General features: G+C 43.6%; 1 protein-coding gene across 1 annotated transcript in view; it reads right to left on the reverse strand.

Moving 5' to 3' along the window:
- Window positions 1–23806, reverse strand: part of exoc4 (exocyst complex component 4) — a 125996-nt gene that overhangs the window by 82276 nt on the left and 19914 nt on the right. Inside the window, exons 8-10 of the mRNA XM_071905708.2 lie at window positions 21858–22038; window positions 4366–4511; window positions 3948–4036 (exon numbers count right to left, since the gene is read on the reverse strand). Coding sequence (XP_071761809.1) covers window positions 3948–4036; window positions 4366–4511; window positions 21858–22038 — 416 coding nt within the window. The remainder of the gene's footprint in view (window positions 1–3947; window positions 4037–4365; window positions 4512–21857; window positions 22039–23806) is intronic.

Consider the following 23806-nt stretch of genomic DNA (forward strand, 5'->3'; position numbering starts at 1 on the left):
CTTGGCAGGAATAAGCCGTTACTCCTACTTCGCTCTATAAAGCAAAGGTTTTGCTTGCAACACACACACACACACACATACACACACACCTCTCTTTGAACACACGGCTATCAACATCTGCCAACCCCACCCCAGAACCCCCACCCCCGTGTCTCCCGCTAGACATTTTTCCATTTGCACCTCTTCTGCCTCCCCTCCCCATTGTGCTGTACAAAGCAGCTTGACAAGAAACACCACTTCTGGTCGCCCCAAGCAGTCACTCACTTTCCACTCCTCCTCTTCCTATTCCTCCCTCTCTCCAGGGAACACAATGCTATTATACATAAACAAGAAGCCCCTAATACAACATTGGCTTTTTTTTCTTTACCTCAGACTGAGCATTAGGTATTAAGGGGTGGGGAGAAGGAAAGCTATTTGTAACCAGATTGAATGAGCAGGGGACGCAGCAAGGCTGTTCTTTTTGTTTGCCGGACACCCGGTGAACGAGTCTAATTTGAATATCAAAAGGAAAAGGGGGAAAGTGTGAAATAGATTTGAAACACAGTAGATTATGAATACATCTTGGGAGGGGAGGGAGGTCAGAGGTGGGAGAGAGTTGGGACTGGGAGTGTGTTTGAAGTGTGTATGTTTGTTTATGTGTGTGTGTGTGTGTGTGTGTGTGTGTGTGTGGCGATAGGCAGGCTTTGTGTACGGCTGTCACACGGAGGGTTGTCACTTGGAACGTGCCCCGGGGCAAGGTAATATTGCACGCAACACAATGAATGACCGCAGCACGAGGAAAAATAAAATCAAAAAGCCCGTAAATGCATTACTGACTTGCCGTGGTGCAAGACCGCGCTAGTTATTGAGATGTATTCACACTTCACCTCCCAGATGACCACTGGGGCACTCCGAGTCATCCACCGCCTGCACAGGCGATAGAGAGGCAATAAAAAAGCAGAGGGCGAGGATGTAAAAGTCTAGTAGTTGAGAGACATACAGGGGCATGATAACATATCCATAGCTGGGAAAGTGTTATTTTCATCATTTATTCATAGGGACCGTGATTGAATCCGGATGTGGCTCTGTGATTCTGGAGTGGGGGTTTACAGAGGACACAAACACACACAAGCACACATGCATGCCTACACCCTTATATATACACACAACCACCAATCTGACGCATATGTGAACATTATGTCCCTCCTAGACAAACCTTGCCCCCACCCTTCCCCGACCACTACCACCACCACCACACACACACACAAGCGCGCACACATACACTAGTCGGCAAACTCACCTACATAAGTGTAAGCATCATGTTCTAAACACACATTTCCTCTCACAGACACGCAGCGCTGTCTATCCAGATGTGGCTACATATGGAGCTGTAATGAAGTCTTTAGATGAAGCATTGGATTAATTGAAGCGTATGGGACGTGCTTCAGTGGAGAAGGCAAGCAATTAAGTCCCCTAAGCTCCCTGTGTGTGTGTGTGTGTGTGTGTGTGTGTGTTCGCGTACATGTTAATGAGTGCCTGTGTATACGTGGGTGTGTGTGTGTAACGAGATAGATGGTGGGCCCTTAAACACGTATACAACACTCAGGAGACACATGCTACAGATATTACAGATTAATTTCAAATCCATTAGAGATGTGTTGTGGGTCTGGATAAGTTACAAAGTCATTACACATATTTTATACCAATGCTGCTGCACAGATTCTCGATCGCAGAAGATTTGGGAACCAGCAGAGAGATACTGTGTGTGGTGCATTCTAACCTTAGAGCAATTGTACTTTAGGAGCAGAATGGAGATATATTACATATCTGTATGATCAACAAATGGTATCACCCACAAGTCAGAGATATGAAATGTACTTCCCATATACAGCAGTGGCTTTTGCACAAGCTACAGGAGGATTTGTACTTCTGACTTTGTACTCTATTCAGTGCATGACGATTGTTATTCATTTGGTAACGGGGCATAGCTGGATTTAGAACGAACAATCAAACTCCTATTGCCAAGGCTATGTTGGTGAGCATCTGACTTAATAACTATATTGACTTGAAGCAGATTGTTGAGAAAGAAGAGTTTAGGAAACTCCAAGTAGAGAGAGTAAGAGACACACATGACTAAGCTTTAAGTGTTGAGTAATCCCGTAGCCAGAAGAACTCATCAACTCAATCTCTCATTTCTAACTCTTTTCCTCTCCCTCTCTCTCCCTACAGTAAGTTTAATTTGAAGAGAGAGAAAGAGTCCCTTTCCACACCATCTCAATACATATTTTTCTAATTTCTTCCTTCAGAAATCCCTTAATGGCTTCTTCGCTGGACCCTGATGAAAACAATGACTTTTAACCCTCCTCTCCCTCCTTCCCTCCATCCATCTCTCCCCTCCCTCCATCACAGTCGACTTATTTCACTTTCTAAATGATTTCTTACTCCTTCAATCTCTTCACAGCCATTCAGGCCCCGGCCTGGTCTCGTGGCCGGCGCTACGCATTGTGACAGGCGAAATGAAAGCCCAGAGAAATCTCATCTTCTTATGAACGCTCCGAGGCATTCAGCCAGTCAAAAAAAAATATTTTTTCCCCCTTCTTTCTGAGGCGCCGACAGAAGGAAGAAGAAAAAAAGTGAGCTGTTATTTGAAGACCATTTGGGGTTTTTCTTTATCCAGAGTTAATCAATGCTGTTCTTTTTTGTGGCAGGGTGGGGAGTTGAAGCAGTTCATTTTGCATACGCTTACCAGACTAGCTATAACTGGCATTTCTTATAAAAAAAAATTAAATAAAATAAGAACCATAGCTTGGAGGGCGAGGGAGCATTAATACGTCCTATCCTGTACAATACCAAATGAGCTGTTCGTCAAGTCAATCTCCCCCTGGTTGTTTTTAGGTTGAATACCTGGAGAAGCACATCTAATATAAAATCATTTACTTTTAAAAAGTTTAGCCTCAATTCTAATTATATGGATATTGTCAAAGGACCATTTTTGCGTGCACCGGGGAGTAGTCTCTATGGATTAAAAGCACTTTCCTGTTGTTGACAACGTCTCTCTCCGTCTCCTACCTCCTCTATTTTATCCAGACAATGTCAACGAGGAGCTGGGTGTGAAAAAAGAAAAACTAGCAGACAAACCGTGCTGTCAGGCACCGCTGATTGAAACCTCAAGGTCATCGCAGAGCTAGGCAGAGAAACAGAGAGGCAGAGAGCGAGAGGGAGGGAAAGATTGAGAGTGAAAGAGTGAGAGAGCGAGAGTAGGAGCAGTGGAACAGCAGAGACTCTCCAGGGTCTGGCTGTGTAGCTAGTTCTCTCAGTGTGCTTTTGTGTGTGTGTGTGTGTGTGTGTGTGTGTGTGTGTGTGTGTGTGTGTGTGTGATGTGTGTGCGAGGTAAAAGCTGAGCACAAGAGCACGCGGTGTAGCTGGGATGCATCGGCTATCTGCAGAGAAGGTTTTCAAGGCCTCTCCCTGTAGGCGGATTCTGCAAAGTCACCCTCCTCTCTGCTTCTCTTCAATTTCTCTCACTCTCTCTGTTTTTCTCGCCTCACTCCTCCTCTCTTGTCTGCCTTTCTTTCCCTTAGTGTAACTTCCTGACCTGCGACTCGCCCTTGCTATCTCCTCAACACCTTTTTGTTAAGGCTCCCTCATGCTCTCCATCTCCCCAAATCCCTCCATCACCAAACTTGACCAAAACCCTGCTCACTTCACCTCTTTCTCCATCTCCATTGGCCATTTCTTCATCACCTGTATACTCATTCCTTTATCTGTCTTCCCCTTTATCTGTCCCACCTTTTTCCTTCCCACCATCGTTCCCTCCCTTCATCTCGCCATTCTTCCACCCTCCTTCACGCTGCAGGTTTCCATTCCTGCTATTCAGGTGTCTTCTGCTCCCTCTCTCTCCATCTCTACCTCCCATTCCCCAGTCATTCCCTCTCCTCACACTTCCATCCCTCCATCCCCCGCCTCACCTTGTAATTCTCCACTCTTGCTGTAGAGTTCTCTCCTCTGCTCTCTCAGGTAGGCGCTCATGCTGATGGCGTGAGAAGATGACTCGAATCTACAACACACAGGAGATCAAGCCGGTGGGCACAAAATACAACAGTACAAAACAAAAAGCAACAAGAGACTACAGAAAAAAAAACTACAGAGGGCAGTGGCCTTGCGGTGAAAGTGAAAGAGAATAATGTAACCTTACATACATTTTTGGCCATTTAAGCCTTTTTGAATTTCAAAGCTTAACATCATAAAATATTGTCAAGGTGAATTTGTCTGAACACTTCTCTTATACAGAGGATAATTTATTCTTTCCAGAGCTTCTGAGAAAATCTCTTATATTTGGAAGGCAGGCAGCATTCAGGACTATGGAGTGAAGAGTGAGATCCTTACTTGAAGAGGGATTGCTTGGCACGCTGGGGTTTTTTCTTGGCAAAGAAGGCAGCAAACTCGCTGCCGGTGCTGGCGTAAGAGAGCTGGGCCGAGGGCTCGGCGGCACTGCGGCTGTTCTTCACATCTAGGTAGTCCATGAGCAGAACCTAGACAACACACAGCACAAGGTCAGTGGCTGGCAGAAGAACAACTGGATGATCCGGGTTCAAGCCTCTGTCCTTGCAAGCATCTGTCCTGCTGGTGTGTGTCCTTGAGCAAGACACTGATTTTCTAGGGGTGCTGTCCTGTAGCTAACCCTGACCTCTGACCTCCATGTGGAGGGGGACAAATGAAAAAGACTTTCTAATCATCATATTATTCATTATTATCATCACTATCCATGGTGGTGATCCAATGCTTCCAAGTGGGCTAAGAGGATTCGGTCACTGTCCAACAGCCTTGTCAAATGGTCTCTAACTCTAACACTAAGCACCAACTCCTCTAGGTGAGTCTGCAAACACTAAACCTGTCCATGAAATAAACCTAATTTCTGGAATGTCATGTTGTCACTAGTAATGGGCTCACTAAGATATTTTGCGCAGTCATTTTAAAACTTTATGATCTTATCCGGCTACAACACCAAAAAGCTGACAATTTTTGTGGCACTGACCTTATGATGTGAGCAAATATCTCAACAATCAATCAGTCTTTTATCATTCACCCAGGATTAGAGAAACTGATCATCGCAACTAATCCTCAATTATGGCCATATATATTCACATGCTTCCTCCCAATATCTCTGTGCCTTAGACACTGTATCATAGTATTGAGCTTACTACTGACCATAAAGCTCTCACTCATCATTGTATCTTGTATGCTTGTGTTGGCTGGCCTGCCCTGTCCACTCATCAGCTTATTCATTGGTACCTTTTTATCTGTGTTATATATATCTGTCTTTATATCTTGTCAGTCAGGATTTCTATTGTCATATGTCCCTAAGGTCAGAACTAAATTTGGCAAAAGTGCCTTCATGTACTCTGCTCCCTCTGATATGGAGCTCACTGCAAAATGAAGCTGAAAGAGCTGGTCTCTCTTGGTGAGTTTAAACTGGTAATGAAGGATCTAGAGGCAAACTCATTATGCAGTGTTTGATTTAAATAGGTTTGGCCCATTAGCCTGCTGGCTTGATACTGCCTACTACTACTGCCTATTGCAGCGCTTACAGAGAACATTTTATGTACATTGTTGTATGTCGTTTGTCTTAATGCCGCTTTCTTGGCCAGGTCTCCATGGGACTGCCTGGTTAAATAAAGGATAATTAAATAAAGTATAATGTAACCAGTTCCTCTGTATTTTTAGACAAAAACGTGGGGTAATTTTAGTTTGGTCATCAAAAACTAAAATTCACATCCATCCCTCGTTTGGCCCGATTTACAGTTCTAGGGCAGATTGTGGTGATAAAAACATTTATTCTCAATATTAGCATCACATTTTGTTGTGTTGTAGAAGGAAAGCTATATTATACTGCTATTGTAATATCACATTTTATGTAACAGTGGTGAGTATTTTCTTGCTGTGATGGCTCACCACTGCTGAATGAATACACAGGAACCATTGGTATTACTACATTACACTGTATCACACTTTATGGCAACAGGTAGTCTACAAGGCCAAACTTCAAAAACTAAACAAGATTCCAACTTTGAGAGAGAAACAGGCCAGTGGCATGTCCGGGTGGATTTTGATGACTGTCATAAAAAATCCTCCATTTCCCTGATCTGTCTGCATGATCCATGGCAAAATCCATCAACGTCAGATCACGCTTCATAAAAATCTTATCAACTTCTAACAATAGCTCAGGACAGGCACATTCAAACTGGCCAAACCGAGAAAGTTAACTTCCTATACTCTATCATTCTATCTCCATGTTCTCTCTGTCGCTTTCTTTTGCTCTCATTTTTCAAAATCTCTCAGTACTTCATCTCTCACATTCCTATTTTTTCTCTCTCCCTCTCTCTCTACCTCAGCTCCTCTTTCCCTTTCTCTCTTACCCTTCTTCATTCCTCTCTCTGTGTGAATGCATATGTTCTAAAATAGCCTCCCATATCTAATAGCTTCATAATTTAGCAGGGCCATTTAGCCAGTGTGCGTCTAATTCTGAGGCACAGCGCGGGTCAGCCCAGAGAGGGACAGGAGTAATGGCCAAGCAGATGGAGATCCATCCTGCCCATAATGATGTAATTAACGCTGCAGAGAGCACCCCCGTCATGCATGGGAAAGCCTTCACATGCACATACACACATCAATGTTAATTCAAGTGCACACACATGCACACATATTGTATGTAAGCGCATAACCACACAAAAGGACGTAAATGGGACTCAACACGGAGAAACAGGTACACTGTGGAAGAAAGATTTTTTGTTTTTCATAGATTATTGATTTTTGCATTCAGAGCTTTAAATGGTATATTACATAAAAGGGGTAAATAAATTATTTTGTTTAAATTATTAATAACTGAATCAAAAAAACAAACATTTACCCCTCTCAACTGGAACATTAAAATTCCAAGGTCACAATGTGACTCCAGGATGAGATAAATGTAGAGTAACATGGAAGCTCTACTTGAATTTCTGAGTTTGATCATTTAGGAGAGAGAGAAGAGATGGCTCTGTTTTTAACAGCATTTAAATAGCAAAATCACACAGTAGTCTAGTTACACGTACACTATTGACTGTAGTGAAACTTACAAATCTCTACAGAAATAAAACTATACAGGCAGCACATTATATTAGATATCGTTATTGATATTGTTTATTGAGAAGAAATGCAAGACAAAGGGGATGTGGGGGGGGGGTTGGAAATGGATGGAGGGGGGTTGGGTGTGTGAGGTGTTAATGTGCTCACATTGAAGAATTGGAGAATTTGTTAGAGTCTGAGTTGAAAGTTGACTCCATCTTGTCCTCCTTGTTCTTCTTCTTTTTCTCCTTACGCTTTGGAGTAAGGGCATCAGCGATTCTACGCAGCAAGCTACGTTTCTTTTTCTTCTTCTTCTCCAAAAGTTCATTGAGGTCCCTCTCGAGAACAGCAAGCTTATCCGCCATGAAGGCTTTTCTCTTTGCCCACTCTCGCTCTTTCTCCTCCAGGTCCTGCTCGTTGTCAATTTTGGCCCTGAGGAGACCGGCCCTCTCCTCCTGCTGCTGGAGGAGGCAGCTCTCTAGCTTCTGCTCAGTGTGCTTCAGAGCAGCTGTGATTTCCTGGGCCTTTTCCTGGGCCTGTGCCTGGGCCTGGACTTGGGCCTGTTCCTGGGCCTTTTCCTGGGCCTGTTCCTGGGCCTTCTCCTTGGCCTTTTCCTGGGCCTGGGCCTTTTCCTGGGCCTGTTTCTGGGCCTTTTCCTTGGCCTTTTCCTGGTCCTGGGCCTGTTCCTGGGCCTTTTCCTGGGCCTGTTCCTGGGCCTCGACTTGGGCCTTTTCCTGGGCCTTTTCCTCGGCATGGACCTGGGCATGGACTTGGACCTGTGCCTTTTCCTGGGCCTGTTCCGGAGCCTTTTCCTGAACCTGGGTCTGTTCCTGGGCCTCGACTTGGGCCTTTTCCTGGGCTTGGACCTGTTCCTGGGCCTGTTCATGGGCCTGAACCTGGGCCTTTTCCTGAGCCTTTTCCTGGGCATGGACCTGGGCATGGACCTGGACCTGTTCCTGGGCCTCGACTTGGGCCTTTTCCTGGGCCTGGACCTGTTCCTGGACCTGTTCCTGGGCCTGTTCATGGGCCTGAACCTGGGCCTGTTCCTGGGCCTTTTCCTGAGCCTTTTCCTGGGCCTGGACCTGTTCCTGGGCCTGTTCATGGGCCTGAACCTGGGCCTGTTCCTGGGCTTTTTCCTGAGCCTTTTCCTGGGCATGGACCTGGGCCTGGACTTGGACCTGTTCCTGGGCCTCGACTTGGGCCTTTTCCTGGGCCTGGACCTGTTCATGGGCCTGTTCCTGGGCCTTTTCCTGGGCATGGACCTGGGCCTGGACCTGGACCTGTGCCTCTTCCTGGGCCTGTTCCTGGACCTGGACCTCTGCCTTTTCCTGGGCCTGGGCCTGTTCCTGGGCATGGACCTGGGCCTGGACCTGGACCTGTGCCTCTTCCTGGGCCTGTTCCTGGACCTGGACCTCTGCCTTTTCCTGGGCCTGTTCCTGGGCCTTTAGCTGGGCCTGGACCTTTTCCTGGACCTGTTCCTGGGCATTTTCCTGGGCCTGAGCCTGTACTTGGGCCTGTTCGGCCAGGCCCATGAACATGAACTGGAGCTGGGTCTGGGCAGAAGAGTCCAAGTCCAGAATCTCCTTAAGATGTTCATCTGCCTCCCTCATAGTCTGGTATTCCTGGCTGGTCCATTTCCTCTGGGTCTGTTGCTGCTTCTCAGCAGAAGAGTCTAGGCCCAGAGCCAGCTTGAAATATGCTTCTGCCTCTATCATCATCAGATGCTCCTGGCTGCTCCATTTCCTCTGGACCTGTTCCTGGGCCTGGACCTGTTCGGCCAGGCCCAGGAACATGAACTGGACTTGGGTGTGGTCAGAAGAGTCAAGGTCCAGAATTTTCCTGACATATTCATCTGCTTCCCTCATCGTCTTATAGTCCTGCCTGCTCAATTTCGTCTGGGTCTGGGTCTGTTCCTCGTTCTGGACAGAAGAGTCAAGGCCCAGAACCACCTTCAACTGTTTTTCTGCCTCTATCAGCAGCAGATGTTCCTCGCTGCTGGAGACTGGGTCCAGGAGCCCAGTTTTCCTCTCCACAGGGAATTCCAGGTAGGTCTGCCGTGCAGTGCTGTGGGCGGAGCTTACCTGGGCATCCTCCGGCTCCGTGTTGTGCTGGATCTCCATGTATTTATTTCTCTTGTCTCTCTTTCTCTCTCTTTTTGTCTTGTGTGTCGCCTCCATCGCGCCAAAAAGTGAAATGCCTCTGTGCTCTGTGCACTTGGAATTATAACATCACAATGCATTCACTGCCCTCACTGTGACACCACAATGTATGAAGTTAGTGGGATTCCAAGTTCCCCTTGATTGACAGGAATGTCAAAGATTCTGTGTGTTTTGATTTGATTTTTTTGTGTCTAGCTTCAGTTAAGAGAATAAAAGTGTATTTTTTGGGGTTTAATTACAAGAAGTGTAATGTGATTTAAGATCATTCCAGTTAGTGAGTGTTTGGAAAGAGTATTTTGGTTCTTGTTGAGAACCACTGCACTATGTCATCTAACTAATGTCATCTACACATATATAAACATCTGGCAAATTTCAACATATTTTCAAGCATTTCTTTAAATATATTCTGAAATATACAGTATGTGAAATGTATTTTTTGCAGCCTGGGATAACTCTGATGTCACTGAACTGCATCTGATCCCAACAAGCATGAGCAAACCTGAGAACTGCATCTTGACTTGATTTCTTATCGGTACTGATTTGACAGTATGAAATATTTATTATTCTCAGGCAGGCTGCAGGCAAAACTCTGACTGGAAACAAATCACTTAAATTCCAAACTACAATCTCCAGTTAGACTTTTCCATGTAACCTGAGAATTCATAAATGGTTTCAATTAACTGTGCAAAGGACTAACAAGTGCTGAGATGAGCATCCATAACACTTCAATTATCTGCATTTATTTAAGCATCTACATAGCAACAAACATAACCTTGGGACATATAGGCTACATCAGTGATTCTCAACCTTTTTCATATCAAGGACCTCTAGTACACATTAGTGCCACAGACCCCCATTTGATTGAAGGACCCAAATCTGAGAATATTTTTATTGTTAGATATGATTTGTATAGAATTCCATGACTACCTGTATTGTAGGTAGAGAGATAACAGTGAAACTATGATCAAAACAGTCATTCTTCTACATTCTCTATTTGTGTTAACTTCTTGTAAATGAAATAATGGTGAAGTTTAACAATTCATCAATTTGGGTGGGGACCCCCTGGAGCCCCCTCAAGGACCTCTGGTGGTCCCCGGATCTCACGTCTGTCTACTGTACTCTACCAGACACTTCTATTGTGAAAATCAAAGTTAGTGGTTAAATAGTGAATTTTGGAAAGCAGCTGGTTTGTCTCCCTGCTGATGGTTTTTGCCCAGATCTCCCTCCAGACTGAAGGGGCCCCCTCCGGCCCTCGAAGGCCCACTGGCCATCAACACCCGACTGCAGAGGGGCCGCAGGCTCTTCACTGGGAAACTACACGGACCAGAATCCTTCACTGCCGTGTGTGTGTGTGTGTGTGTGTGTGTGTGTGTGTGTGCGCGTGCGTGTGTGTGTGTATATGTCAAACCTTTCCTGACTTAAAATGGGTTAAATGAGCCTGGGTTCATGACATTTGGTCACAAATAGTTATGCAAATATGCTAAACACACGCACACACTCTTCCACCAAATACATACAGCAGTCACTCTCCAACACACACACACACACGCACTTCCCCTCATCACAATCACTGCTCCAGCCCCCATCACACCCGCCCTCCCCAACTGGCAACACCAGGGCCTCCACTTGCCACTAGCCTCGTGCTGCAGCTAATCCTATCAGTGTATTAATTACTAATGATGAGCTGATGGAGCGAAGCCCCCACTTGCTAGCAAGCTAACGCCCCAGCAGACTTAATGAAATGCCAGCGCTGGGCTGATGAAGGGGCTCCGACCCTACTTAAATTGCATTAGCCCAGAGACAGAGTGAACTTTGGAGGCAATTAACTGGACTGCTAGGACAGAGAGAAAGAGAGAGGGAGAGAGAGATGAGAGAGGGAGGAAGTGAGACAGAAGGAAGGAAGGAAGGAAGGAGAGATAGACGTGGGGAAGAGTCGTGGGGGAGAGAAAGAGCAAAGGATTTGAGGTGGAGACAGAATACTGAACAGAATGCTAAAGAAAGGAGGGAGTAAAAAGAAAAGAGTGAGGGAAATAGAAATGGAAGTTAGTAAGGGAAAGAGGGAAGGCGAGAGAGAGACCAATGAAAGATAAATAATAAGTTAAATGACAGTTGTTGCTGACTTTAGACCTCTCAGTGAAGTTAAAAAGTGTGGTTATGACTACGCTCTAGGTTGCCCTACCTCTATTTAAGGGGTCTCCTACCAGCTTTGGCAAGGGCACAAGCCTTTAGAAGAGGTAGATCGTCTCACTACTCTATCTCCAATCAGTAGCCAGAGCTAATAACTCCTTAGCAAAGAGACGTGTTCGCTGCCATCACCTCAAAACAGCCCAATTATTTCTTTAGCCATCACAAACCTGCCTTGGCAACAAGTGCTCTATTGGTCCTAACGAAGTTACTTTGTTGTAAAGCCAAACTGGCAAATTCATACTTTGTGGGTAAGATGACATTTTGACTAAATATATCTCAATCTCACTGTGCACTGTGTAAACTAATTATAAAGAGCAACAACAGAGAACAATTTCAGAAGTTGAAGCCCTTATCCTTGTTTGTCAAGAATCTGCTTTAGTTTCTCTTAGAGACAGCCGATTTAAATTATGTCTAGTAATGTGATGCCTAGTAACAGTAATCAGTTACTAGGGAGTTATCCTCTCCCTTCCTCATAGCTGCACATGTACCTTCCAACACATCATGTCAACCACTATATTTAATTAATTAGACATCTATTTTTGAAACAGTATATTTATATGTTCGCATGAGCACTATATGACATGGTTGTGTGTGTGTGTCTCCATCCAGGCACAGGATGATCTCCCCTTCCTCTTCCCTCCTCCCCATCAGGTCAAGCACGTTAAATCTTATTAAAATCACCTTTACTCCAGCAATAGTCCATCTCTCTTTGACAGGGCCTTTTTCCTGGTTATATTAGATCTTATTACTGTCACCTTTGTGTGGCCGGGCAGCTCATTAGTGAGGCACACCTCACACAGCCACAAAGAGATACCGACACTGGGGGACACTAGCTTCAGTTGAGCCAACACTGGTGGAACCAGGAGAGACGGGAGTGTAGGAGAGAATGAAGAGAGGGAGGACAGAAAGAGTGAAAGTGAGAACGAGACAGGTAGAAGCAGAAATTAGGCCTAGGCTGGCAATAGAGAACAGGCAGAAAAAGGACAGAAAGAACTGATGGAAAGACAGAGAAAGAGGGAAAGAGAGAAGGAGAGAGATACATGGGGACATATTGGAAACTGGGCATGAGTAGAAAAGCATATAGAATAGAGAAAGAAAGAGAGAGAGAGAGAGCAAGCGAGCCAGAGAGCGAGAGGTCCTTCTGTCACAGCCAGCTTAGGGATGATGAACAGCAGCATTATCACAGCTGCCAAAACAAAGAGCTGCCCCAGTCACTGCACCCAGAGCCAAGCACCACAGCAAAGCAACAGAGCAAAGATCCACATGTGACACAAACAAACAAATTCAGTGGTCTACAGTACTGCCATTTTGCAGCGCTTCTTGAAAGTCATGCTTCTAAATTAAATTGTGCTCCTCCACTCAGACATACACAGATCAAATACATGCAAACCGTCATTACATAACCACGTTTCATAAATCTCTGTTGTGAACACATAAATATATGAAAAACATACATACACAAAAGCCCCGTCACTGTAAAAGCTAGACAAACCAAGTGACTAAAACGAAGGAACGGCGCCAAATGGCATCCTAAGACACACTTAAGTGACACTGGCAGAGGTACCCTGTGATGCTTATGAATGCAAACATCAAAATAATACTCTGTATGTTCCTTCCCCATATCAAACACTCAGATTCAATTGAATGAATGCTTCTGTACATCTCTCTTTGAGGCTGTTTCATAGTGTGAATCTCTTGCCAGTGCTTCGTATCAACAGGCAATCCTTGTTAGTTGTTGAGCCTCTGCTTAATTTCCATTGCATGCAAGACTTGTTTTGTTGAGTAAAAGGTAGGTCAGTCAATGGGCAATAATGTTGAATGATTAAAAAAAGAGTTGGCTGCTGCTAACACAGCCAATCATGTAATCTTGCCAGCTTGTAGCTTTCCTGCTGAAAGTAGCCAAGAAAATAAGTTGCTAAAGAAACCTAAATATTTAGTCAAGCTAAATTCCTGTCACCCACACAAGCCTCACATGAGATTGAATTCCCTCTCATATAACCAAACCATTTCTGCATTTTAGTGTCTAACGTACAGTAACTTGGCGCTATGCAGCATCAGTGCAACCCACAGATATTTTAGGCGAGCATCTCTCTCTTTGCCAGGATGTCTTTTCACAGGTAGACACAAACCATGTGCAGGAAACGGATGTCATGTAGCGTAACCACCTACCTTCTAGATGCTTTAGAGTTCTATGACAGAGTGGACAAAGAAAGGCCCAGCTCCGCTGATCCCTGGCTAAAAAGCCTCATGCAGAGACCACAGATTGGCCCGGTAGTGTCAGGATGAGAATGCCACAATCACTGACACAAACCTCAGTCGGGGTGACTGACTGGTACCAGGTAGAAACAAACTCCTGTCTCTTTGGGTGGAAAAATACTGTAAAGTTTCTTGCATATTTCTTGAGCTACATAAGTTCCAAAGTTGCTGACCCAGGTTAAGTTTGCTCAGTGTGCCCTGAGAAGAATCTGCTTTTTCACCTGATCTTCTAACATTAGGTGGGACAGGCTAACTGGGGTTGATTATGGTGAAAATGCATGACCCCCATTTTTTTTGAAGATCAGGATAAAAATCCTGCATAAGCATAGTTCTTAGCAGCTTCTTCAGCGTACCTAGATCTTGATCATTCGGCTGGGACGGCATCTCTGTGCTTCCACTAAAACTTTACATTGTATCTCTGCCCACACTCCAAGATTAGAGACTTGATCGAGAGATGGGAAGGAAGTGGGCCGTTTTAATGCACTGAAAATCAATATTCATGGATGCATCTGTGAAAGCGTGGATGGGGGGAAAAAAGGGGTGGTGTGTAAAGATGTGAGAAATGCCAAATGGCTCTTCACACCAGATAAGACCGAGCTGCACAGTTCTTATCAACTCAGTATTGTGTGTTTGTGTGTGTGTTGTGTGTGTGAGTTGGCGCGTGTGCTTTTCTCAAGGGCTCCCCTGGCCCTGACAAAGACAATCATTTCCACCACAACTATTCAATGTATTTCTATCAACCAACCTCATACTGCACTTGAGTGGCTTGGGTCTCGTCCCAAACTTAAATCAGCCCACTGGGCTGAGTGCTAAGTTCTATTAACCAAGGGGAAAAGCTTCATGGAAGTGTGCCTTTGTAATTCATTATCAGCACTCCCTCTATCTCTCGCCAACCCAGTGTCCTGATGTCAGCCTTTGTGCTGGAAGAAGAGGGTGCATGTGCTCATCTTCCATTCTCTCCATTAGGGCCCTAACACCCAACAAATCAGCGCAATTAATGGAGAGCAGCACTGAAAGATTTGCAGGTGAACACTTGTGATTGGATGAACTCAGCAGTCAATTAGCTAAAATGAAAGGATTAAATATCACTTTATTTTTCCCTTCCTCCTTTCCATCCTTCGTTCCCCATCAAGTCATCTTAAAAGCAGCCGAGAGAACAATCACAACACTTTGTTTCCTTCTCAAGGCTTTATTGAAATCGGTTCTTTGTTTTTCCACTAAATCCCCTGGCTGGTGTCTTGTCGCAAAACTTATTGACTGATAGCCCTTGCTGCTTGCTTGAAGTTGAAGCCAAAAGCGTCCTTGGCCGTCAAAAAAAGGGTTCTGTGTACACCCTGTATTGATCGTGTTCCAGAAACTTCAATAACCTTCCTTTTTTCAGACAGAACTTCAGCCACAACCACTCCCTCAGCACCAAACTACCGCTAACCAGTGGGGGTTCCCACCTGGAGCGTACCACATCTAGTCAATCTTTTGAAGGCTATCTTGTTGACGGTGGAAAAGAAGATGTGCCTGCATGTTCACTGAAACCCATTTTATTCATCGCTGTGTCCTTGCTTTGTCCTCAAGTTGTTTTGATGTCAAAACATTGGCATTTTTTTTTTGTTTAGAATAAAGGAGACAGAGGCAGTGTGATGGCAATAGTGGCAATAATGTAATAGTCAAATGAGAAGGATATGAGTTATTCCAGAAGCTAAGATCATACTTAGACTACACACAAAAACACCCACACAGAAGAGCAAACACAGAATGGACAGACCAACTACAGACATTGCAGACATGTGACCTGCAGACAATTACTGTCAAACATTGACCGTTTAAATTCTATATTAACTTAATTTACCATCAAGTTTACCCTTAAGTTAAAAGAAAAACAACTCTATCTGTATCTGAGCCCAATCAAAGTAATGAATAATCTTTATCTGCTGAACTCAGAATTTCATTTCTTATGAATATGTAAGATGGCATTTCGCTATGTGGTGGGGCATTACATGTTATGTTGTATAAGATAATAGAGTTTTATATTGTACTTGACCACATTAGATATATTTTTGTATATACACATACCAGTATGTCTGTGCATAGATTGTTTTTTTATTTATCTGCAAATTGTAAATGCCTATTTATAATCCATAATTTGATTTGTCAGCCCATGTTAAACCCTTTTCTTATTTTTTTATTTATTTATTATTTATTTATACATATATATTTTTTTCTTTTCTTTTTTTCTTGTACCGTCATGTCTTTTTTCTTTTCCTACACGTCTGTATGTCTATTGTTAAACCGCAAAATAAAATATATATATAAAAAAAAAAAGAATTTCATTTCAACTATAACATACACTATATCATGATATTGACTGATATATAAAAACCTGAGATTATTATTAAATTGCCATCAAAAAAGCTCTCTCTAACCCATATTTCCGTTCCGTTTGACGTTAACAGAAACCTTGTATTCTCTGATTGAAAGCTGACTGCTGTAGATGTGACCATGTTATAACACCTGTACCTGCATGGATATAGATGAAATCTGAAGAGTTAGGTTACTGAAGTTATAGTCAAAATGACATTCATAGAGCTAGGTCCTATTATACCAGAGACAGAAGACTGAATCAACATGTAAATGCATTGGTTGCAAAGAACAACATCAGCATTTGAGTCTCCTGTGAGTGTGATACTTGAGTGTCCAGCCTGAAAACGTGTGATTCATTCGAGATATACTGCTAGTTGTAGGGGGAGGGGGCTGAGCACGGAGAGGAGACACTTTCCGACACCGTCGATATGCTAGATTTCACTGCGCTCCAGAGATATGTAAATATGACAGCGCTTTGGAGGGCGGAATAAATGTGACACATTGATTAAAATGTTGGGCGAGAACAACGTGGCAATGTCTGTGCTACATATCTAATTAAAAGCGATCATTGTCTTCTGGCTGCTCCCTGGCAGTTCTATTCGCCTCGTTTTCACTCTGTTGATGAGTCGAGAGAAGGCCCTGCATATTTAAGCCCCTTGTATATTTATATATTTCTGGCACACACATAACACCTCTCCTTTGTCTTGGTTAATCTATTGGCAATGGAAATGATTTATTTATTAAGAACAGAGTTGGACTAAGCTTTAGGCTCTGGCCTGTATCTGCAAAGAGAGAGAAGGAGCATGGATGTGATAAGGAACACATAAAAGAAGGAAAAAGGAGAAACTAGAACGTTCCATTAGAAATGAATGGGAGCAGTGGGTTAAAAAAAACTGCAATCCCACAAAAACCCTGAAAAATCACAGCCCTGAAGGAGAGAGGACTTTAGTATTAAGTGTCAGAAGGCATATCTCAAAGCAGCGACAGTCACCTAAACTTAAACCTTATCATAGCTTTCTTTTCAAAATTGTACTCTTTATTCGGAGCCCACATCAAAAAAGTTCAACCCCTGCTGCTAGCTTTTTTATCTCTTGACACAATATTGAAATTGTTGATAAAGCACAAGTTTGAGTACGGTGAAGTTTGTGTGATCTAGGGATCAGTTCTTTCAGAAAGCAGATAGTCAGCATCTATCCATATTCTTGAATACAGACTCAAAGTTTCTTGTCTGGAAGACACTCATTAAAAGTGTGATCTGCACTCTGGTCACACACTCGCAGCGGACAACGGACGTGGCAAGCAGTCACCCCAGCCACGAATCGCCGCAGAATGCGCAAATGGCGAGCTAATTAACTAACCAACACGCCTCAAACTGAACGCCCGACAAGGTCAAAGGGTGATGGGAGTTGATAGCACGGCGACACGCCATGCCAAATACAGATCAATTAACACACTCCCACTGGGTGGTCTTAATGAAGGATGCATGGAGGGGCTTATGAACTGTGATCTTGTATGAACTATGTTCCCCAATTACCTGATAGTGCATTGGTGACTACCTTCTCATTAATGATTCAAAGGAATCTTCTGGATTATTTTACAGGGCACGTAATGTTGTTTTGACTAACATTTTAACTCTAAAGAACTTTAAAGAACATCACACTAAACCTGTCAGCGTGACAGATTTTCTTTTTTGTGTGATGCTGCTATAGCACATGTTTTGGGGAAGAAAGAGAAGCGTATCAAACATTACCGGATATACAGAGATTCCACTCACTGTGATTCCTTTGAAAAAGTGTAGAATGCTTTGAAGAACAGGACAGTTTTTGATGGAAGAGGGGAAAAAAGGACAGTTGTAGAGAGTGAGATAGAGAGAGCAGCAAAAGCAAGAAGTGGTGCACACTTAGAATTTAAATTCAATAATGGTGTGAATAATCAATAGCTTTACTCACACACTCTCTACAGAAAGCCACTCTTAAAAAATATAAAGTGATGTTATAACACTTCATCCAGCACCAATACTGCTGATTATCACTCAGTCTTTTATGTCTTGAATCAATACATCCACACTGAAATAAACACACAGGAGAAGCATCTCCAGCATTTCTGAAGAGGGATTACAACCACTACACGGACCTTGACTTTCAAACGCTCGTTTACAGACTCCCCATTCTGTGCCTTGCTGGGCTTCAGTCGCACATCGATGTATGGCGTTTCTCAGCCAAGGCCTTGTAACTGGTTGCCCCCCGTGTTTCTGTCGGCTCTTGCATCTGTCTGCTGGCATGTCATGTGGAAAGGTCAGCCTGGTTTCTCCATTTCTCAAAGTGGGGGAAAATAACACTTGCCAAGAGGTTTCTGTACATGTCAAACGTGTGAACTGCAATAAGCAGGAGGATTAAGACAGGTGGGGATTCAAATGATTTAACTCTAAAGGGGGAAAAAGATGGCACCAAAACATAGGCTTCCAAGTGAGTAAGAACAAGATGGACAAAAAAAACTTTTAACAAGCTGCAACAGTCTCAGCAATAAGATGACACCCTCCTCAATCCACCCAACTGGGCACCAGCAACATCTAGACAGATCTTCATCATCAACGTGTTAAGTTATCTTGCAGATGCTACCAGGAAGCTACTTGCCGTTTGTCCAAACTGTGTTAACAAGATGCCAAGGTATCGTCAAACCCTGTGGGAATCATTTCTTTGTTCACGCCTTTACACCAATTATAGAAGTGCAACTTTTAAACTGCATGACCTGTCTGTAACAGTGAACTACTGCTCGGAAAATTCATCTTTTGCTGTCTGACAAACCAACAAGAGAGATGCATGATTAGGGACCAATACTATATTCTGACCAAATCCCCTGCAGGTACATGACTAGGATCCTGTCACTGTGTGGGATGAGATGAGAACAGGCTCAGTATCCAATAAAATTCAACACAGGCACTGTGGGAGCAGTAGGAATTTAATTTCTCTCATTGTTGATCTGTGACTCTCCAAGACAGAGTGGGGTGAAGGAAAGGGTTGAAAGGGAGTGTGGGAGTTAGGAGAGAGAAAGAAAGCAAGATAATGAGATTAAGAAGGAAATTACAAGGAGCGAGAGGGGCATGCAGAAGGTACTGGGAGAATGAGAGACTGTATTAAAGAGACAGCAGGAAAGATGCTGAGGAAGGAAGGAGAAAGGGAAATGGAAACGGAAAGTTAAGACAGAAAGAAGAAAGAACAAGCGAGAGATGGGGGAGAAATGGAGAGAGGGAGGGCGGGATGGACGAGAGACTTTCATATAGATACAATCGGCCAGGAAATAATAACACGAGTGAGTGAATAAGAAAACCTCATTTCACATAATGAGTATTCTAATCAAGAGATTACATTATCTCACATCGCAAAGACAGGGGAGCGTGGAGCCCCTGGCAACTGGGTGTTGGCAGTGGTCACATGCTGGGGAATAGCTTAATGCCTTCTATTACTGCACTGGTACAGCAGAGCTATTACAGTACATGCCTACACACAGTCGCACCCTCACAAACACACACATACATACACTTAAACACTCCTGCAGTCAAGCATCCATGTATGCCAACTGGAAAAAAAACACACAGGCACACACACACACACATGCACACACAGACCTGCCCAGACCCCCCCCCCGCCTCCCCCACAGTTCCCTGGTAGTCAATGCTCATTAAGACAGTGTCCATCCCTAAAGATAACTTTTGCTAAATTCGCCTGCAAGGCCTAACTCTCTGCAGTGGCAAAGAGCAGAAGGCAACCTTAGCAACAGTTGGCAAGGCAGCGATGCTTTTGTGTTTGTAAGGGGGAGCCAAATAGAAACAGAAAGAGACAGGGAGGGGGGTCAAAAAATAGAAGTGGCATAAAGAGACAGAAATATAGGCAGACAGAAAATGAGCGAGAGAGAGACAGGCAGAGAGCGAGACAGGCAGAGAGAGAAATGGAGATAGAGAGACAGAGACCGAGAGAAAGGCTAAGAGCGAGAAAGGCAGAGAGAGAGAGAGAGAAAAAGAGAGCAAGAGAGAAAGAGGGATAGAGAGAGATAGAGGAAAGAGAGACTGATTCAAAGTCAAGGTCAGACTCCTTGGCCGCCTAGTTGATTCAGTGATGTCAAGCCCATTTACTCAGTACCAACCTGCACCATTCCACTCCTCTCTGCCCTCCCTGAGATTTGCATCTAATCTTTCCTCCTTCTCTCTGCTCATTTCCCTCTATTTATGGCTCCGGTAGTTGAAGAAAGCTGGAATGTGACTTAACATGAAGATGCAGGAAATGAGGCTACTAAATAAAAAGAGGGAGAGAAACAGAGCACAGAAAAGAAAAAAAACAAATTTGGACCACCTCCCTTTTTCCTGCCCCTGCGAATACTACATATACTTTCATTGTACATACTGCAGAGAAATCCATCATTATGTGCATCTGACTGTGACATAACATTAGTTTAGTCTCTATTTTTTTTTATTATTGCCATTGACTGGATATTCATGTGGGACACGAACGACAGCCAGCAACAAGATGCTGGTAAAGCCACTTTGGCAGGTAATCAGTCATCGTTTGGATGTGCTATTCTATTGTAAGAAAAACTGCTAGAAGTAAATTTGGGGATTTACCATCCATTGTGGCCTGTAAGCAAAAAAAGTCCCTATTTGCCCTATTTGAGAGAAACATATATCCAGTTTGTATTTATCTTATACATTTATATACTTATATTTATCATATACATTACATAGGTGAGGAAGAACTATTGATACAACTAAAAATGAAGCTACTGGTCCTCTTCAACAGAATCATGCACTCTGGCAAATTTAAAGAAACAAGAGTGGCTGTAAACTGAAGAACACAAGCGATGATTCAGAACAATGACAGAGGTTAAAGTCATTAAAATAAGTCTGAGAAAACAAGGAAGCATCAGGTAGAATGAGGCAGAGAGAAAGACAGAGAAACACACACACACACACTGCGTGCTTTGCGAGCACTGACTGCCACGGATTTTCCTCAGAGATCTGCCATAGGTCAGCTCAACAGCTGCTCATCTCCTCAACCAATCAAACGGGAGCAGGGAGCAAGAACCGGGCATAAATACACGCCAATTAAAGAACCTAAAATTAAACCAAGCAATCAAGCTTCCTGTGTCTTTTTCTCTCGCTACTTCTTGCTGACAGATTGAATGCCATCCATCACATCACAGCCAGTTTCTCTGCTGATTAATTTACTGTGTGAGAAGGTGAATTAAATTCGGGGTTTTAAGCAAAGTGCTGGGTGGAAAATAAATCAAGGGGAAACAAATCTCTAGGGCAGAGGATGAAAAATAAGAAGCCTCGGGGTATGCCAGTGAGGGAACACAACACAAACAATCCAGAGTTCACAATGAGGACGTCAATGGTGAGATTTATGGTAAGGTGAAGTGCTGCCACATGCTTCTGTACGGATACTTGTAGCAACGGTAAATCTAATGGACACTAAAAGAGAACAATGCAGTATTTCATGAATATAGGCTCACTTTGTAGGCTACACCAGCTTTGATCACGGAAGGATTAATCTATATGAATTGAACTGATTGAAATGAGAAAGCCAACGTTTTCTTTGTGTAACCCATTTTCCCTGTGGGGATCATTAAAGTTTCATCTTTATTTAATCTTTTTAGTTTTATAGTTTATTTTTTTACAGTTCCATCTTGTGTGTGTGCAGCTGTTCGTAAAACAGCCATTTGCCACAAGCTCTTTTACCATCTTACAGTATCCTGAGCACATACATTCCCGGTCTAAGTACATTGTCTCTATCACTGTTGCAAATGTATTGCCCAATATCTGACCTGCAGCACTGTCTGGATCTTGGCAGAGACGTCGGCCTGCTCGTAGAGCTTGATGCCCTCCTCGTGGGCCCCGCCCGGGCACTGCACCACGATCTGCTGCAGGTGGGCCAGCACCACACTGTGAGCCTGGGCCACCGCCTTGAACTTATCAAACAGCAGCTCCAGCAGTTCCAGCAGCAGCCTGCAGAGGGAGCCAGAGAGAGCAGAAAGGGAGGGAGGAAAGGAGAGATGGAGAGAGAGAGGGAGAGAGGAAGATCAAGAGTGGGTAGTAAGGAGGTGGGGAGGGAGGGGGGAGGGTAGAGATAAACTTATGAGTTGTGAGTCAAAGTGATATTTAGTAGAAATAACAAAATACGACACACTTTTTCACTATCAGGATCCCAAAATCACCCCAAAAATCCCTTTTTTCATTTTTAAAGGAAGATGAAATACAATACTCATTTTCCAAGCATTTATTCCATGGTCTTGTTTATCATGATCCAACAGCTAAGAGATAGACCCAACATACACGACTCTCACTAGGCAGTTTATTAGTTGAACTCCCCCATTTAAGAAAACAGATAGCTCCTAGAATGAGTCACTTGGCCATGGTTTGCTATACAAAGCAGAAAATTAGAATGGGCAAAACAAGTGGAGTGTGGTATTACTTCTGGTGCCAGGTGCACCAGTTAAACAGAAATGGCTGCCCCACTGGTCTTTGACGCATGGCAGTATCCATGGTTTACTAACGATGTTGCGACAAACACAAAACATCCAGTCAGCAGCAGTCATTTGGGTAAAACTAGATCACTTATTGGAGATGTATAAGAATGAAAGAGAATGGAAAGTCATGCAAGGTAACAGGCAAGTCACAAACAGGCAGGTCGCAGCATGGCCTAATACTTCCGATAACTTGGGAGAATCTGTGATATGTAAAATTAAAACTAACCTGCAGACAAAGACGGAATTAACAAATAGATAAGGGAATTAAGAGATAGATAATTCTACCTAATAAAATCATTATTGACTGTATTTCACATTACCCATTAGATTTTGCAGTTCCAGGTTTTTATTCACACTGTCCTATTCAGCAGACACTCACAGCTGCCTAGCCTGCAATCACAATCCAGCACTTGGCTTGGCTACTGGAAAATAAACAGTGCACCGGCCCACTTGGACTAAACAGAACAGCTACTCTCATTAGTTCTAAATGGCACTGGCTGAAGGAAAAAGCACAGCCAGAACCAAACTGACCTTCCGCTTGATCTGAGTGCTACGTTCTAGATTGACCACTCACAGTTGCCTCATCTATGCTAATGCTTTCATATGGACCCCGCTTTTCAGTCTAGCACTTCAGTGCAAGTTTCAACCACACAAGGACAAAGCTTTCAAAGTAAAGAGGGAAAGTAAAGAGGGAACACAGGCTACATTAGTTGTGTCTGAATGAGTATCCGGTATACCAGTGCCAGTGAGTGTGCACTTCATTTTAGTGAAGGTACTAGAGTTCATATAAGCACACTTGTGATCAAGTATATACAAATTGTTTGTCTAACATTGGTCTTTAATACCCTCCTCTGCCATTTTTTTTTTTTTTAAGATAATTTTTTTGGGCATTTCTGCTTTATTGGATAGTCACAGTGGAAAGACAGAGTAAAGACAGGGCAGAGGGAGGGGATAACATGCAGCAAAGGGCACAAGCCGGATTCGAACCCATGCCACTGCGATTAGGATTTAGCCTTGATATTCATCAATATGTAGTGTAGCTTTCTCTGGCCGTCACAATGTGTCCCTGAACTCGTTTGCAAGCAGTAGAATGTTGATTGAAACCAAACATCGCAACATATTTGTTGTTAATACACATGCTAAATTGTTTTCTCTCCACCTGCAGTTGAGTAAACAAAACAAAAATGTCAAAGTGAACCTTTAACAGGCATTGTGAGCAAACCCTTTTTTCCGAGTGACTCCAGCTA

This window comes from Centroberyx gerrardi, chromosome 24, assembly GCF_048128805.1.
Source record: "Centroberyx gerrardi isolate f3 chromosome 24, fCenGer3.hap1.cur.20231027, whole genome shotgun sequence".
Taxonomy (NCBI): Eukaryota; Metazoa; Chordata; class Actinopteri; order Beryciformes; family Berycidae; genus Centroberyx; species Centroberyx gerrardi.